The sequence below is a fragment of the Plectropomus leopardus genome, chromosome 5 (assembly GCF_008729295.1).
Source record: "Plectropomus leopardus isolate mb chromosome 5, YSFRI_Pleo_2.0, whole genome shotgun sequence".
Taxonomy (NCBI): Eukaryota; Metazoa; Chordata; class Actinopteri; order Perciformes; family Serranidae; genus Plectropomus; species Plectropomus leopardus.
Window position 1 is genome coordinate 21,471,766 of NC_056467.1, and position 19,277 is coordinate 21,491,042.

The 19,277-nt window shown below is 39.7% G+C and overlaps 1 protein-coding gene across 1 annotated transcript in view; it reads right to left on the reverse strand.

The window, feature by feature from the left end:
• Positions 1-15,235, reverse strand: part of plch1 (phospholipase C, eta 1) — a 57,248-nt gene extending 42,013 nt beyond the window's left edge. The window contains exons 1-3 of the mRNA XM_042486969.1: positions 15,058-15,235; positions 4,563-4,709; positions 233-476 (exon numbers count right to left, since the gene is read on the reverse strand). Coding sequence (XP_042342903.1) covers positions 233-476; positions 4,563-4,709; positions 15,058-15,235 — 569 coding nt within the window. The remainder of the gene's footprint in view (positions 1-232; positions 477-4,562; positions 4,710-15,057) is intronic.
• Positions 15,236-19,277: the final 4,042 nt, after the last annotated feature.

Consider the following 19,277-nt stretch of genomic DNA (forward strand, 5'->3'; position numbering starts at 1 on the left):
TCACAAACACACACATTAAGGAAAATAAGGAATTTATAATCAACTCTATCAGCATAATTTCAAATATTTCAACTCAATATAACATTATTTTTAGAGCCAGTATTTAAGAATACTGGGCTAGAGGTGGATGAAAACAAATATATCAATAAAATATCACTCGGCCTCTAGTGGTGCTGCATATTTGGTTTGAGAGTGTGTGTTTCTAAACTGTTATCCATTTTTCAAAGGATATTGGTCATGTGTGCGCTGCCGTTTAGCCAGCGAGTCCTCATCGCTGATCCCGGCCATCAGGTAGCGGAGGCCAGTTATCCAGGTTCTGGCTTCTTCTGCATTTGAAGTCACCAGATCGAGGGACTCCATGTGGTTTCCATGGTACACTGTGAAGCAGCAGGCTGGGTCGAAGCTGCCCTCTGCATGTCGATGGAAGATGTCCGATTGACCGCCCTCCGTTACTTTGTACAGCGAATCTATGGTGACTGAGAAAAAAAACAGATCACTTTGATTATTAGATAAAAAGACTCATTCATGATCTCTGTCTCTAGTTAACATTATATTGACACTTAAAGTATAAGGATGGTCTATTGCAACACATTCTCACTCCGAACTAGTCACATGGTGACGGTCGGTCAGTGACCATCCACGTCAGCTTGTGATGTTTTAGATATCCTTGCCATGTCAAGCTATGACGTGCTGTGTTGCCGCTATGGTGATGTCAACAAATGCATGTGCATTGGGATGATGTCATGGTGGGATTAAACAGCCCGTTACCATGATGTCAACAAATGTGTGGTGGGATGAAGCAGCACGGTCCCTATGTTCACACCACAGCGTGGCCCGTCATGATGGTTGGGATTAGGCACCAAAGTCAAGGTTGGTTAGGTTTAGGCAAAAAAGGCACATGTAGTGTAAGAACACACACACACCCATGCACACACACACGGGATGCAAACTCCAAGCTCCCGCACGAAAGTCAGTTGTTTGTGTGATCCACCCACCTTCACACCCACCCACCAATAAGCACACTCATGCTCCTTAATATGACTTGGGTATCCAACCCGTTCTCACTCTGAATTTGGAACGTCAAAGCTCGATAATTAGTGTTTTTGTCAATGGAGACTGGTGGCTTTAAAATAACATTCTCAGCTCCCTATTGTCAGGGCTGTCTGACAGCAAAGTAAAGCAGTGAAACTAATGAAAATATATTTTTGCCCAAGAGTTATTCTAAATAAACAGCCACATTTACACAGCCTATTCAAGGCAGTAATATTTTGCTGTAAGGCCGCCTCACTGTTCTGTATATAACATCCAATTGGGAAAACGGGAACAAAGTGGTTTTGTCTCTGAGCCAGAAACGGAGGTAGTAACAGTGCAGAAATGAGGTCAATGTAAAACAAAAAGCCAGAAAGACATGACCATGTCTGGCATGGGTATGTAGTTTTGCCAGTGCGTTATATGTGCGTGTGTGAAATTTAAAAAGCAGCTGCAATTACAAGCTAATACAAAGAAGAAAAACAGCAGACGTCTGCAAATAGAAGAGAACAATGAGGTTCAAGAGCTCCTTCACTTTAGAGCAGAGATGAGCTCAGCCACCATATCACAGAGAAGGTAAATGACTGTGATTGACATGTTGTGCCACTGTTATTGTTTAGAAAGTGCTGCCAACACATGTGAAATATGTCACACTAGAGGCCGAGGCTGTTGTGTTTAACTGTCACGCCTCTTTTGGTTCCACAAAAGCAGATGCTATTCAAAATCACACACTGGAGCAGGATGATGCCGCCATTGTTTGGTTCTCTGTAAACACGCAGAGAAGGAATAAAGAAGAGACTTAGTAGCAGCCCTATAGCACAATCTCTGTGTAAAAAGGGCCATTGTGATTCAGTCTCCTTCCCAATTCCCAATACATTCTAACAACACAGGGATGGAGCAAGTTGCCTGAAATCAGACTTGTCAGAATCAGAATTGTCAGCTTGGGCCTGGTTCAAACACTCAGATCCAGGGAAATGGAGTAGGCAGAATAATTAGACAAGTTTGAAATGGAGTACAGCAAGAACTTTTTGAAAATAACCATGACCAAAACTAAGTGAGTTCTAACTTGCTCTGCTTTTCTCTATCGTGTGTGGTTAAAAAAAGAAAGAAAAAATTACAGAGAAAGCAGTTCCTGTAAGCTTTAGAGTGCATCACGCTCTAATGAGATTGAAGTATGAACTCAGCTATTTTTGATTATGTGTCTTTGTTAGGAAAGAGAAACAGCCTGCAGTTAACTGCGTCCTGTTTTACATATTTACACAACTATCACTTCACCTCGCTTGTTTTCTCCCCTCACAGATGTGAACCTTTAACATGCTGCTAAAGGTGTCTTGTTCAATTAATCAATTTATTAATGACTCTAATCAACACACTAATGTGTTTTCCTTAGAATAATGAACGTTAATGTTTTAGGGGGGAACACAATTATGTTTGATTAAGTGATTAAATAATTAATGGTAAAACAATTGTGTTTAATTAATTGCCTTCTTATCCAGCCCAAAATACCACTATTATAATCCACTCCAAAATTATCCATGTCCACTTTCCCATTACACTCTCATCCCGTTACATAATCTCATCTCTGAAATTCTGCGATGACTGAAAGTAACAATATGGCAGCCTGATTTTGATCCCGCTCAGACAGATAGCGAACACACGCACGCATGCACACACACACACACACACACACACACACACACACACACACACACACAAAGCGTACACACATGAAGAAAGAACGGGGCAGCTATTTTTTTTTTCTCTTAATCATGTCAATACAGAGGCTTCGCTAATGCTGACAGCCTACACACATACATTGGCATTTACATGTGGGGCCAGGTCCTTAGACAGATGTAGGTTGAAACATAAAGCCAAGTGACAGTGATGCCATGAGGGGGCTAGAAAAGATACGATGATAATCCCCTCAGAGTCGGTGTGGCTCCTTCAACAGACATTCTGGGAAAAGCAGGAAAGCATTAACAGAGGCAATCTGCAGAGCACTTTGTAACACTTCCTACAAAAATAGTGTAGTAGGCTATTATTGCTACCGTTATGCAACTTTAACGAATCATTCCGGTTCACAAAAAAACAAAGTTCAACAGGGCAACAAATGGGCAGACGATAGTGCACAAAGTACAGGATTTCACATCCTGTATTCTGTCTGTGGCACAGGATTTTTCTGAAACAATGTCTGTGTTGTGTCTGTCACTGCCTGTATTTTTTCCTTCTTATTTTGCTGCACTCTGTACGTGTCTAGATGAGCTCTTAATAGCATGCAGGTGAGGGTGGGACATTACAAAAAGGCGGGCGCCAGACCGTAAGAAGCACACATCCAAGAGTAAAAGAAAGCTACCAAATTGTGGACGCAGCACAAAAACAGCACAAGTACAATGAGGCAAAACGCCAAGAGAACAAAGCTTGTTTCACAACGAGAATTAATCTCGGTTTCACTTTCATTGGCACGCACTGAAGGAGAGGATGGAAAGCTATGCTGAGTTGGTCATTTTCTCTTGGATATCGTGGTGCCAGCAGTTAGCTTAATTAACTAGTTGACTTTTCCATTACAATAAATGCAACACTCCTACAGTAATGGCGAGCAGTATATGTACGCTTCTGGTATAGCCAGGGTGGGGGGGCCAAATTTGTTTTCACAAGCAGTAACCTGCATAGTATACGTTTAAGTTAAGTTTAGGAAAAGATTGTGATTTTGGTTAAATCTTTATAACACACTGTGTCTCACGCTTCAAGTAACTTTAGAGTTTTTTTTTTTTATTAAACCAAGAACACAAAAGAAGATAACAAGCACTGCAATCAATTAATTAACAGATATATGCTTCCATGTAGCCATGACAGGAGACAATACTTCAAATATGGAAGTATTGTCTAAACCATGGATGCTTCACACATATCTTCAACCTGGCAGCACAGACAACAATCAGCACAGTTCCTTAGTTGATATGAGGATCTAAGGACAGAAGGATGTCGTATTCTATAAAGCCCTCTGAGGCAAACTGTGATTTGTGATAATAGATTTTATAAATAAAATTGAATTGAATTGCATTGAAAAACATAATTCCCCCCATCCAGAGCAGAGACATGACAAATCCAATATTTTAACTTAACATTTTACAGTTAAGTTCAGTCAAAGATGGATACAGCAGTCTGTCTGTAAAGTGTAATAGATGCTTTCAGTGGACAGGTTGGTAAAAAATTTCTATCATTCACCTTCTCTAACAAATAAGTTTGTCTATGTTGGTGTTTTGTTGCTGACTGCTCATATTTCCTGCTCCCTTAAACCTTTTAATACAAATACTCCAGTTAAGTAAAACTGCACTTCCATAAAGTTGGGGTTAGAAACAATGGTCAAAATCAAAGCAGCAAACACTGAGATAAACAGATTTTTAGTCCCCTGTAAAGGCCAAGCTTCAAAAATGCTACAATTCCCGCAAAGCTACTCCATAACATCTATCGTTTTGACCTAGACCTTTTCAACTCAGTACCACGTATGTGTGTGCGTGCTCATGCATACTCACTCTTGGCCTTCTCACTCTTGCGTGAGGGCTTCCAGCGAATGCAGGAGCGATGATCATCCAGGAAGAAGAGTCTCACCAGCCCTTTGGACCCCGCCTTCACCTTCACCATCTGTGTCCCGGACTGCATCACGCTCATGCATCGCTCCACTGAAGAAGAAAAACACACAAACACAAACACTGGGGTCAGTGAAGCAATATATTAAGACACAAAGGCAGCAGGTGTCTGGCTTTACTTGTCTTTTCTCAGGAAGAAGTAAGGCAAAGTGTCACAGCGTCACACAATTAGCGGAGCAGCCAGCAGCTGATGTGAGTCAGAGTCCAAACTGCAACAGAGATGCTACTGTGTGGACACACAGGGCTGCTTTTCTGTTTCCCACTGACCTGCTGCTGAAGCAACAGAGAGAAGGAAGAAAGAGGCCGAGCTCATAGAGAGAGACGGAGCTGATGTGTCTCTCTGTTCTCGCTGTTCTGAGTTTCTTGTGGGCTGTTTGAGAGGAAATCTACACATCATCCTGAGGCAGGTGGAGGATAGGTCTGTGTTTAAGGCTGCTTAAAAAGTAGTAAAGCAGTTTTAACCCCTCAGCATTACAAGGGATATTTTGGCCAGCACATTCTCACTCTCCACTCTTCAAATACCAAAGCTTGGTCAGTGGTTATAGGTATCCCTCCGGCATCAGTTTTGGCTTCTGAGAGGGAGGCGTGTCTATTTACACTTGTTACACACATTGTATCTACAACACTGGTAAAAAAAAAAAAAAAGCAAGAAAAGTTATGTGGTTAGCTTTAAAAAAACATTATGGTTGTGGCTAAAAAAAAAAGGTACGTTTGTTACTAATGTTATGTAGTGTCTTGTGATATACGTCACATTTATCATGTAACATACATCCCTAGCAAAGTATTGTTACACATACTAGTACACTACATTATTATTAAAATAACTGAAAGAACTTTTGGTTTCACACTGGACAGTAACTGCGATTACAGCATTAAAATGCAGCAGTTGCTCAGTGTCAAAAAGTGCTCCTGCATGGTGCATCTCACACCACAGCTAAAGAGTGCCTCAGTGAACTGGTGTCTGATGCCAAGAGCCAAGTGTCTGTTTTTGACAAGTTGGGAGAGGTATAAAGTTGTGTTGAAGCAGAAGGCATGGATTTTGTTAAGGGGGTTTTGTTTTGTTTTGTTTTGTTTTGTTTTGTTTTTGTTTTAAATTTTGAAAGTTCAACCCTAGCTCCTAAAATAAGTCTATAATAAATGTGTAGCCAAAATAAAGACACTCTTCTCATGTTTGCACTATGGGGCAAATGCATGTTATTTTCCTGCTGCATTATGGAGCACTGCAGGCAAATGTTGCAAATGTATGCAACTAAAAGGGGATGGGTGTGGAGATAGGGGAGAGGTGTGTGTGTGTGTGTGTGTGTGTGTGTGTGTGTGTGTGTGTGTGTGTGCGCGTGTCTGTGTGTGTGCGTGTGTGCGCATGTGTTTTGATCCCACAGCTGAATTACAAAAAAAAAAACTGTTACCTTGCTTTGCAGATATTTTTTTAATGTGCTTGGATTTTTTCTTAAAACCTCACTGTGAACAGTTTGCATTGGAACTATTTATTCAGAAGTAACTAGTCACAGTTAAATCAATATAGCAGAGGTTTGTGGACTATCGAGACTAACAGGTTACCGATTTTTAAATTTAATGTTGCTGTTTAACTGAACAAGTAAGAGTTGTACATTTTAATTCCAAACGACTAGAAGTCAGTGAAAAAACAAAGTTTGTAATTTGGGTAAATTCACAGGTTGAATTGCATGGTGTTACTCATTGCTATTGCACCATGGCTATTCTAACGTCTCTGCTCAATCAGCTTCAACACTGACACACCCACGTGCTGATTGAAAACCCGGCGCTTAACATTTTCACATCGAGCGCAGGCTGATGACAGCTCACCTTCTGTTCCCGCGATGCTTTGTTGTGCTACAGTATACAGTATGTACTCCCATCATATACACAGAGGAGAAAACTCAATTTTTTGCAGTCATCTAGAGGCGATGGCTCAATTAAAGACCCTTGAAACAAACAGAGGAAGGAAAATAATGGTGGAGCGTTCTGATGAGGAGAACAGAGGGACTGAAATGATGGTGAGAACTGACTTTGTGTTTGATTGCTTGACTGCCTGGCACTGTCCAGCATCGAGAAAGGATAAAAGACAAAACTTCAAACTTTTTACATTTTGTGACAGCTGGTGGCAGGGGTACAGACGGGGATGACGGCAGAGAGACGGCGGGTTTTCCATCCTCATTAGTGTGTGCATGCAAACCTGTGTGTGTGAGTGTGTGTGGGGGGGTGTTTCTTTAGGAGAACATGTTTGGCTGGTGATGCATGCATGCAGTTTAGCATGTTTTCAATTTATGCAATATGTCTACATGTCTACCATATGTTTATGAGTATACACATACAGGCCATAATTTGTCTTTACAGTAAGTATATAACAAAATCTTTAACAGATCATGCCAAGGAATGTTCGCATTTAATTAGCAGAGCTCACAACATTGGCTGGGAAGTATTGGTGTGTGGCCACAGACTCAGAATAATATTTAACTGTTTGTATTTTCAAAACACAAAGGCTACATTCAGACTGAAGGTAAACCTGGCAAAAAACAGATTTTTGCTCATATGTGACTCAGATCTCCTTTTTCATAGTAGTGTGAACAGCACAAATCACATGTAATCTGATCTCTTCAATCCTGATTTAGCCTACTTTCATATGTGGTCTTAAATCAGACACAGCTCTGTTGTCCTGTGCAGCTTTCAATCATGGACATACAGTATCTGTAAAAGTAAAACATTTATATAGTGTATAGAGATTTTATATTTAAGAACATTTTGTTTTTATTCTTTCTGTCTTGAGCTGCTTTAACATGTGAATTTCCCCAGTGTGGGATTAATAAAGTCTTATCTTATGTTATCATATTTTCTCGTATAAATACTCATGAAGTTCAGAACAAAATTGGATCTGAGAAATATTTCTGATTTAAGCACTAAGGCTTGCATTGTGAATATAGCCAAGGAGACACACTCAAAAAGTTGCACTGAACACACAGAAAAGACCCAACGGCCAACTAACATGTACATTAAGCACCTGCTTGAGAGGAAATAACTCTCCACACAAGCAGGCTGCAAAAAGTCTGTATTTGCTATTCAAAAAGGGAAAATGGAAGACCCTCGAGACAGATTAAAGATGCTAGATAGCCAGTTATCACATTAACAACAATCTTGAAAGAACAAATGATTCACCAATGGGCTCTGCCGTCTTTGAGCCCAGTTAGGCATCCTGAAACGGCCAAAAAAAAAAAAAAAAACTCAGACAAACGCCAACTAGTGTCCAATGTGTGCAACACACTGCAAAAACTAGGGCAGACATTCATCCACAGCCCAAAATTGACCTACAGCTCATCTTCGGGTTGGTGTGTCAGGAGCCATTTAACATTTGTTTAGTTTGATGCTAATTTCGGACAGCAATGAAAGGACAGAAACACATAAGAGTTAACAGACATTGTATAAAAATATTAGGGACACTTTGTCATCTCTTTATTTTCAAATAGTTAAGGTTAAGTCTAATAAGCCAATGTCATTCATCATTTTTCTTATAACAGTCACAATGGAGAAAGTGCTCTGGAACAATCGTGACATTGTAAAACAAACGCCACTCTAGCTAATATAGTAACAGCTAAAGAGCTTTGCAGCCTCTGGAGCTGCTAGAGTTCAGTGGCTTTCTTAAGGACACTTCAGATGGTCAGATGCTCGTCAAGGACAGACTTTCCTTCGACAAGGCAATCTCCAGGAGAACACACACACCCTTAAATTCATTACTGGTGCTGAATAATAATAATCTGTACTGAAAGATGAAACGATACATGTGCACAGCTTCTTTGTTCCCAGTGCTTCTTTTTGTTCTGAATAGACATGACTGATGATGTATCAATCACAGATGGTCCTCTTTAGGTAAAGACATTTAAACATTAAATACAAATACACATTAAAAAAATCTATAAATAGACTGCAGATACTTCACTGATCTGGTACATAAACCAGGCCACACAGTTTACAACTAAAGAAGGATTAAGAAAGTTGTCGAAAACTCAATGTGAGCAATCCCAAACTGCCAAAAAGGGAGCTATAAGGAGGTACAAAGGAATTATGCACCTCTTTGAACTTTAATCCCTAAATGTGATGGGAATCGTCTACATCGCACAGTTTAAGACAGCAGGAAGTATGGAGCCCCTGAAGTCCTTGAGGGAACATGTTAAACCCTATAGTGATAACTTTTGTTCAAACATTTATTTTTAAATTTAATGTTAATTGTACAATGTAATGGCTATATATTATTAAGAAAAACATTTTTTTTAAAAAAAACTGTTTTAGAATTGGTTTGCTATAAGCCTAGCTTTCGCTATGCATTGCTGCTACAATCTCCCAGAAAAAATGAAGTATTGATTTAAGGCCCAAGAGGCGGTGCATCAACCATTGCGCAACAAAAACATGAAGAGAACTGTGCTGTTTGTTTTCCCAGGTCCAGCACTAGCTGTCCTCAGCAATTTTGCAGTGATCTAGGGATTTTGCAGTTGTCATAGCTGCCCACAGTTGAAGTGGAAATGGCAGAGGGAGGAACAAGTAAATTAATTGCGGAAAATCTGCATTGCAAAAGTACAGCTGCAACAGCCCCATTAATGCAGGCAGTTATTATATAATATATGCCATGAATGTCGGCAAAGTCAGGTGAAACGTTGCCACATAGCTGAAATCTTGCAACTACCTTGCATAAAATCCTCACCCTACAATTTAAACCTATATTTTGGCTGTTATCTCTCGAAGCAATTAGATGTATCTGATCCATGACAAATGGAGTCCATAGCAACAGTCAAAATCAAGTAAGCGCTAGGTCACAGAAACCATCAGTTTCTTTCATTTTAAAACAAATAAAAACTAACAATGTAAAATTATAACAAAATTACTGGAACTGAACAGGTTTTTTCTTATCTCCTCAGTGCTGTGTGTGTCGATGATGTTCAGTGTCGATCGCTCATCTATGGATTGTTGCTAAGCTCTACGGAAAACGGTATCCAGTCCTGCAAGTCTTTGCGACAGTAGTGTCAACAATAAAACTACTTGAAGATGCTAGATGACGGTAGAATTGAAAAGTTGAAAAACTCGCTTTCAACTTTAATGATTTTGTGCGTACAAGTTATTATTTTGTGGGAATTAGTTAAATATATTCTGAGAACAAGTTATTATCTTTTGCGAACAAGTTTATTGTCTTATAAAAAACAATTTCTTATCTTGTGCACACAAATTCATTATTTTGTGCAAACAACTTAATCATCTTGTGGAAACAAGTTAATATTTTGTGGGAACATGTCAATTGATTTGTGTGCATAGAACTAAAAATTACCACCAATTTGGACTTTGGGACTGAACGCATTTGTCGAATACTAGACTTTATTTTAACATTAACCCATACCAAAATGTAATATAACTCCAATCTTAAACCTAAACCATGTGTCTAGGTAATGGCACATTTTCAATATTTTTGATCAATAAAGAAAATAAACTCTGCAGCAAAGTTGTAGGCCATTTGTAATCTTCTTTCCTTAAAGGACTCACAGAAGCACTCACATACACACAAAAATATTAAAATTCATTTACTGAGAGGATGTGGGCGATTATCTTCAAAGACAAGTCAAGTGAAACTTCTCATGTATCCAAAACACATATTTAAGCGCACTTATGAGAACACATTGACTTCTTTGAGTCATAGATGCTCTCTCCAGGGACAGCATTATACAAAATCACACACAAGCATAAACACATGGCCCTGAGTCCTGTGTGTTATCTCCCAGGATGCATGACAAATGAATCATAAATTCAGGTCACATAATCTGCCGAGTATGCTGGGAGAGAGACAAGCAGCCATGTAAATAAAACAGTAAACTTGTGCCTTAATTCCTACAGAATCCTCTTCACTCAGGTAAACCAAAAGTCTGTAAGAGGATCCAGGTAACTGTTATTTCTTGCAGTTTTCAGCAATTCATTGGTCAGTGTTTCTGACCACAAGTAGCTGCAATCTAGGGACCCCTGGCAAACATCACCACTTTTTGCACTTTCTGTAGGTGGGAATGGTGGTATCTGCAGTGGAAGAAGTACTCAAACTTTTTTGTAAAAAATGGTAAAACTATCAACAGTCAAAAGTAAAATAATTAATACCACACTGTTAAAGTCTCCCATTCAAATTAGAGGCATTTTCAGCATTTGTACATGCTGTAGGATTGTGCTTTGTGTCCCTGTTCTGTTTTCACCTGTGTGCCTCTCCAGGTGCTTCTCATTGTGCAGAGAGTAGTTAAACACACCAGTGTTTCATTTGCTTATCAGGAGCATGCAGGTTAAAAGGACTGGAGAAGACAGTGTCGGCTGGCCAGACATCAGCAGAGAGGCTGAGTGTGTGTTGCTTTAAAATGTACTTACCTGATGGCTCAACAGCTTGTGTTGTAGTGATTAGATGGTGAAACTGAGCTAAGGCTTTTAACTAGCTTTCCCATTTTATTGCTGGAAATTAGTTTTCAGTTGTCAGTTTTTGTTCTAACATTTTACTTATGTTAATAAATCCCCTTATTTTGCTTATACTTGGTTTGCTTTTTTTTTCTTGGTTTAATTTCATTGTTACTCCCCTCATCCCCTGTGCCTGATCAGGGATCGTAACAAGCACACAATGAGTGCACTCAAATATACTTGAAGTCTGTTCACGGTGGAGCTTTCAATTGTAATATCCACCTGCATGAGTCTGATAAAGGATCAGTGCTATAAACAGGTATCTGCATATGAGTGCAGAGTCTGCAGGCAACAGGACAAGATTTTGTAGTCCAAGAAGCATTGACAATCACATTTAAGTAGCAAGTAAACAGACAGTATGAAGACCAAAAGAGGCATTGGCCAAAATACAATCTTGGAATCCTATTGTATGACAATTTAGCTTCCCAGAGGTAAGGAAAATTCAAAATAAGATCTCGTCTTTAGCCAGCCTATTTTACCTAGACATAATTGAACTAAAAATAACATCTAAATAAGATTTTGACCATTTTCTCATACTCCTTCTAAATTCAGCTTCTGAGAAACAGCCTTCATCTTGTCTTTGCCCTTTCCTCTCTTACTGCAGTAATCTGAAATAATCAGCTCCTGAGATCACAGTAAGATCCAAAAGAAAACTTGAACAAGTCTCAACTCCGTGTTCTCAAAACTAAGAGAAGCATATTAGCACAGCAAAAGAGCTCCTGCTGATTATTAGTTTGCTCTTTATTTATCCTAAGAGGTTTTGGTTTAGGTGAAAACTATCAGAATTTAGCCATCTCCAAGTAAGAAGCTGATTTAATTTTCAGAGTCAAAAGACAGACTGATTGTGAGCAGCAAAAATTTCTATTCACGTAAAACACACTCAAATGCAGAGATTTGCCAAAATGATGCACAGAAGAAGAAATTTTGTTGCAGATATTTATCAGCTACACCAGATCTTCCAAAATCTGGGCCATTGCCCCCAGATGCTTATTATTTCTAAATATCTTATTCTACGTTGAGATTTAAGTTAAATTTTGCTCTTTAGAATATAAATCATTTTATTAATCACATTTTAGGAATCTATACAAACTCAAATCTGCTCATAATGTAGGAGTAAGTGCCACATAGTGTTGTGAAAACTATTGAAAGCTGCTGAAAACAATGGGACACTGAAGACTCAGAGAGACTCGGGAAAAGGAATTAATCAGAAACAATAAAGTAGGCCATTTTGCATTATTTATGTCGCACGGCCACTTCTGGAATTCACAGCTTCATTAATGGTAGCATTCAATGGGGGTCACTGTCAAATGTGGGTTTACTGCAGTATTTATCACATCTGCAATCTGTGCTCCTGTCAACGGGCATGTTCTCCTGGGGATCTTTAATCTCGTGCCGTTTCAGGCGACAAAATCCATGACTCAGACTAGACAAGCTTACAGCAACACCTCTCCAGTGTTTCGATATCATAAATCAGGCCCAAAGTGACTGAACGCTGTTTGCCATCACCACAGACTACATGAGTACTCTCCCACAATTCCCTTGGTGTATAAATATATAAGAGGTTTCTCTGAGAGGAAGCCAGATATATTTCACAAGAAAAAGCTAAAAGGGAATACAGAAGTCTGCTTTTTTTTATTCTTCCAGCTCAACAGCCATCATGAGCCAGCTCTCCGGAAATAAAAGTCTGACACGCACATTTAAGTCAATTCATTTTCTGTTTCTTTGTGTAGAACCAAAGAACTCCCAATTGTTTATTCATCTTCCGTGTTTTTTTTTTTATTTCTCATTTCCTCGAGTTGTCTATCTATCTCTGTTACTCCTTGACATTTCTGCAGGCACTCTCCAGTCACTTCACTCTCCATCAACAATGATAAGGACCATAAAGAGTCAAACCTCAAACCTGGTTAGGCTGAAGATTGCAGGGTAAGAGACCCGAGGAGAAGAGGTAGCAGGATTAATATCTGTCCAGGAGAGGGGAGCTGGCTCGTAATCAAAGATGAGAACTGATGTAGTGGCTCTCAAAAGAGCAGTGATGGCTGAATCAAAGGATCAGTGCCCTTCACATCTTCACTTCTATCTCTTGTCCCATTTTCCCTCAAGCATTAAAAGCATTAACTTACTCACTTAAACCGGCTGAGCATGAAGACCTAAATTTACAGTTTAGTTTAACCCTTTAACACCTGGAGTGACATCAGTTTTCTTGTGCAGCCGACACCTTTCACAACCATTTAAACCTCTGAAACCTGACAAAATGCTGATGATTTAATTTGAAAACATTGAAAAAAGGCAATAAGCAACTTGGAAAGAAACGTTCCACAAATGCGAAACAAATTGTAACAGGTGAGAAGAAAATGACCTAAAGCTTATTTGCTTATTTTCATGTAATTTTCTTGTGAATTTTTGACTAATTCCTTGCTAATTTTTGGGGGCATTCCTTGTTAAACTGCTCATTACCTTGTCTACAGCATCTATCTTGTTGGACCTTCTAAACCCCACCTGGCATCAGGTTGTCGATCTTTATGCTTTGCTATCTGTGGCTACAGTATCTGATTCAAAAAGACAACTTCACCCAAGTGTAAAAAATAATTTTCAGCTTGGGAGTATAATAAAAAAAATACATAAAGCATCTTTTTCCAGCCTCTGCTTTTTGGCTTTCATTTCTTTGAAGCAAGTCTGTGCATGCGTATTCGCTGCTTTGTGTTTGTCTTCATGAGTGTGCGTGTGTGCATGTGCTAAAACTCATCATCTCTGTCGGCACAGAGCAGAGAGAGCAGATCAAAGCTTTGTCTTGCCACAGAGGCCCAGGCAATTCAAACATATTTTAATGGAGAAGGTGATAGAGACTTCTCTGTGATAACCTGATGAACAAAGCCTGTCCTCACTTAGAACCATACAATGAAGGTCAGGCCAGGACAGCAAACAGCAGCATCCGTTGCACTTTTCATTCATCCTTTTCAATCTTAACTGTCATTTTTTATCTTAACATGTTGAGAGATCCCTGTCAGCCATCCCTAAACCCTCTTTTCTAAGAGTTTATCATCAGTTACAGATAGCATTTCAATTCTTGAACAGTTCTGCATGAGATCTCTATTAAGATTTGGTCATAGCGTGATGACTCCAATGAACCATGGTCCAAAGATTTATCATAAATTATTCATAACTACATAAATTCATATTCAGCAGCATCTGCCTGATCCTTCATGCACTATTCATGTCACATAAGGCCCACCACCCGATCCATCCAAGCCGGTCTGACTGTTGATCAAACACAACAAACGCCGCAATCAAACCAAAATAAAACTGTCTGAATGGAGGCAAGGCATCGTAATTCTTCACTCACTGCTCCGTTAGCTCTCATGACCTGAAGGTTTGTTTTGTGTGCTAAAGTTTAATTAAGAGATGATTCAGTTTTTGGTTGACTGACTGTCCACGGGATGAAAATGAATGACATTTGCACATCATTATTGCTATGACGGATGGTAAGACAGAAATCAACACGGAAACAAGACAAATCTTCTCTTGCATGTAATGAGCATAATCTCATTACGATCAACTGTACAGGTTCAAAGTTATGGTTGCAGAAAGCAGTTTGATCATCCTGGGGATATTCTGATACATAAACATGAGCTCCTGCTCTTTTCCTGTTGCTATAAATAGCACCAGCAGGCGATATGTTCAATATGCAATATGTTTGTCCACACACACACAAACACATTTACAACTTGTACAGTAAGAAAAACATAAGGATGAGATGTTTTTACACAAGACACAATCGATGAAGGTGTTGAGGGTGAGAAACAATGTAAAAAAAATTTTTATTTATGTTTGCTATCTTTAATGCTTCTGTAAGGCACACTGAGTTATAGACACACACACACACACACACACACACACACGCACTTACCAATTTGTGTGAGCCTGCATTTCTGTGGTACAGCCACAGTGCCACCAATATGGTAGACGTTACGCGCCAGGAGAGTCGCCACAGTTAACACAGCCGATTTCTCAGCAGGTGCATAAATAAAGGCAGATCGTACTTTATGAGCAGATAATGCAGTGGGACCAAAACACATTTCCTCCATTTTCTCTGCAAAAAATAAGAAGCAAGTCAGAGTCCTCTTGCTCAGTCCTAGCAACACACTCCACCTGTAGCAAAAAAGCAAACTCTGACAAAAGAAACACTTTTGCTCACATCAGACTTGACCGTCGCTCCAGGCTCCCTTCAGACAGAAAGCCTCCACAGAACAAGCAGACAAACCAAACTCCTGCCGTTCATGCTCCTCTGTCCTGCACCTTAAACTGACAGCTTTCTCTCTGAAAACACTTTCCACCTTTCTCCCGGTCATCACGCCCACTTCCTGCACCGCCAATCCGCCTCTCTTTGATGTTTACAGGTCAGTCAGGTGATGTGCTGCTGTGTCAGTGTGGCTGCCAACATGCTACACTGAGGCACAGATTCAGCATGTGTGTAGTTTAGGGAGCGATTAGGAAGAGTCCAGGAGGAGAGTGCAGCAGATGTGTATCTCATATCAGATGGGTTTACGGGGTCAACCACTGGGATGTGAGGATAAGAAGGATGACGTAACATTTATGATAATGCACGGCTAAAAGTAGGATTTAATGGGTTGACATGTGGGATTGTGTGTGTGTGTGTGTGTGTGTGTGTGTGTGTGTGTGTGCCTTACAGGAAACACAGACAGCACATCTGTCCATCTTGCACTCAGTACACATCATAGATAGAGGGCTTCCCCCTCAGGAGGGGAAAGCCTGTGTGAAATAAAAGAGCACTGACATTTTCATGCCCTGGATCACCAAATCCGGGAAACCCCATACTTTAGGAGCAATACAATACTATAAAAACAGAGATTATGATCTAAATTTGATGGGCAAAACCAATGGAGGTCTGTTTTCCTGAAACCGGGCACAAAAGAGAATCCAACCAAATCTCCCGGCACAAGCACAGATGGGCATTAGCAGCAAATTTAGCAATTCTGGCAACCAAGCACAGCTGGGTGCAACATGGAAGAACTGAGTACATTACAGGTGAGAGGGATGCAGAATCAACCGATGGATTCAGGGCAATACATGGAGCTATATATCTGTGGAAGTTCACTGTGCAACCTCTCAGAAATAAACGTTATTACAGTCTGCCCACTGTGTCTGCATTGTAGGTAATTGTCTTGTATTTAAAGGAGCAGTGTGTAAGATTTAGGGGGATTTAGTGGCATCTGGTGGAGAGGATTGCAGATTGCAACCAGCTGACAATTCCACTGGTTAGAATCCCTTCAGTGTTTATTGTTCAGGAGGTTTTTACCAGGTGCCAAATTATCCTCTGAGGTATCTTCCTCTCCAAGAACAAAGGGACCAAGTGATTCAAACTGGTAAAACCATTGAATAAAGCAGTTTCACATTACAAATCAATCTGATTTGTGATGCTGTTTGGCATGTCAGAGATGGGCCGCTAGCCCAGCACCTGTGAATGTGTACTCATTTTTCATCTCTGATAACTTAATTTCAGCTCACCTGTTTTCCGATCACAATCAGGAGATTTTTACCAGGAGTCAAATTATTCGCAAAGGTCTCTTACTCTGCAAAACAAACTAATCCAGTGTTTTAAACCTGCAAAAACACTGAATAAAGAAAAAATAAGAAGAAGAAAATAAATAGCCTCAACAACACAAAATTGTGAATGACTCTAGCTAGAGCCAGTGTTTGGTTTGTCCATTTTGGGCTACAGTAGAGACATGGCAGTGCAACATGTCGATGTCCGTAGACAAAGACCCGCTCCCTATGTAGATATAAACAGCTAATTCAAAGGCAAGGAAAAAAACATTTTATATTTTCAGATGATTATACACTAAAGAAAACATATTATACTCAATTATATGCCACTCCACCCCCCATAATCTTACACACTGAACCTTGTCATACTCCGTAGTTAATTTTATTTGAAATCTATGACAAATTAATAATATGTAGGAAAAATCTACCAGACTGGAAAAAAAATCTGGTTTTCAGATTAGTGAAGCAGGATGCATAATTTCTAATATCACTGTACCAGTGTAAATTACATGAAAAACCCCAAATGACACCTCATGTGATTTCATAATATCTTTTTTGTAAATAGTCCTTTGGGGTTACATCATCTAGTCTGCACCCTTTTTCCCTGTTCCTCTCAGGACATTCATAAGCTTATGAAATTAAATTAGTCAGGCGCACAACTTCGACTTGATGACTGTGGGATAAATGTGAGGGGAAATCAGGCTGCACCATGGAGCGATAAAAGCCGGTAGCACATTTGTGACAGCACTGAGCTTGAGCCTTGGCAAAATAATAAGTCTGTCACCTGCTTCACTACTGACTACTAGGTGGTCATATTCATTCAAGCATAACAATCATAGATAACGGAAAAATAATGAAGGGACATTTTCTCATTTTTTTCTGCCTGCTTGTTTCTGTTCAGGGTCATAGAGGCCTGGAGCCTTTGCCAGCATGCATTAAAGGTGGAGGAGCCAGACTGAATCAGTTGTCAGTCAGGGATAACACAGATAGACAGACCCGCACATTCATACCAGTGGGACAGCTGGAGTCTCTAATCCACCTGGTGTGTCACTGAAAGGAAACACAGGGGAAACCTGCATGAATGCAGAGATAACGTGCAGACATGCACCCAGACAGAAGTGGAGCTAGACACTAAGCCGCTATGTCATAAATTGCCTAATTTTTTCTTTAATAATAAAAAGTAGAGAGATTGTGCATCCAAAAAAAGAAGGCAAACAACCCAACAACTGTAATTCTGAAAATATGTGGTTAAACTCTGATTACTGCATGGAAAAGTGTGAAATTGCCACACTCTAACAAGACCCCCTCCACTTCAAAACTGCAATAGGAAAACAAACAAAACTCAAACACAAAAATCTCATGTCATGTGAAATAATCAGTATGGCTCTAAATTTGGCACAGGGACAATGGTGCTCATGGGATATCCAGTCGCAAACAGGATGAAGCTGATTATAAAATTCCACAACACTTCTAACATAGAAAATACCTTTACTGGTAACAGCAAAGCAGTCCATTTCCTATTTTAAGCTGGTGTTCTCACGTTTAAAAAACATACACACACAAACACACATTTTTAGTGGAAAAGGGGTATTGATCTGTCTGTTGGTTTGTCAGCCACAGACATTCATGTTGCCGAGACAATGTATGCTTTATAGTTGTTTTTTAAAAGATCTCAACAAATGTGTATTGCTGTGTCATTTTTGGTACAGATTAACTTTGATCTCTTCATTTTTCATCGATTGCCACCAACACTTTGGTGTTCAACCAAATACCTGCAAAAACAATGATTTGCCCACCAATCTTGGCTGTGCCATTTAACACGTTTGCATGGTAACACTCTTAACCAGCACAAATGAGGACAGCCTCAAAATTTGGGTTTCAGGGTTTTTTTGTTTCTCTCATTTCTGTCTCTCATGTTTTGGGTTTTCCTTCTAATTCCTGCCTACTTGTTCATATGCTGCAGCGAGACTGATAAACAGCTAATGACTTGCAGTAAAAACAGTTGATTCCTGATGATGAAAAGAGCAGCTTTTCATTAGCAGTGTTTCCTCACTTTCTACAAATGCTAGTGGGTCTGGATGATTCACACCCAGGGGGGTAACACCTCACATGTAAATACCTTTTAAAGCCATTTAATTACACAAAACCTGCATGGAAGGCATGAAAAATATTTGGGTTTACCCTCTTATTGGCAACATAAAAGGTAAGGTAACACAAGGAGGAGTGTGTAGAGCGGCACCGGAATGAAAAAAATAAAAAATAAATAAAAAACTCTAGCTTGATAATGCATTCACCAAAGATGCTACAGGGGGCTCCCCAAGTGGAGGGGTTCAGCACTGACATCAAAGGAGAGAGAGAGAGAGTGTGTGTGTGTGTGTGTGTGTGTGTGTGTGTATATAAGGGTTATGTATGGATGTTCCTGTAATGTTCAAGCGTCTTACTTCTTCCTCCCTAAGCCAGGCTGGTTGACTGTGAGTAGATTGAGATACAGTATCTTTAGTAGCAGAGTCAGACTGCCATGTAAACAGTCTGATCTCAACTCCTTCAAATGTTGGAGAGAAA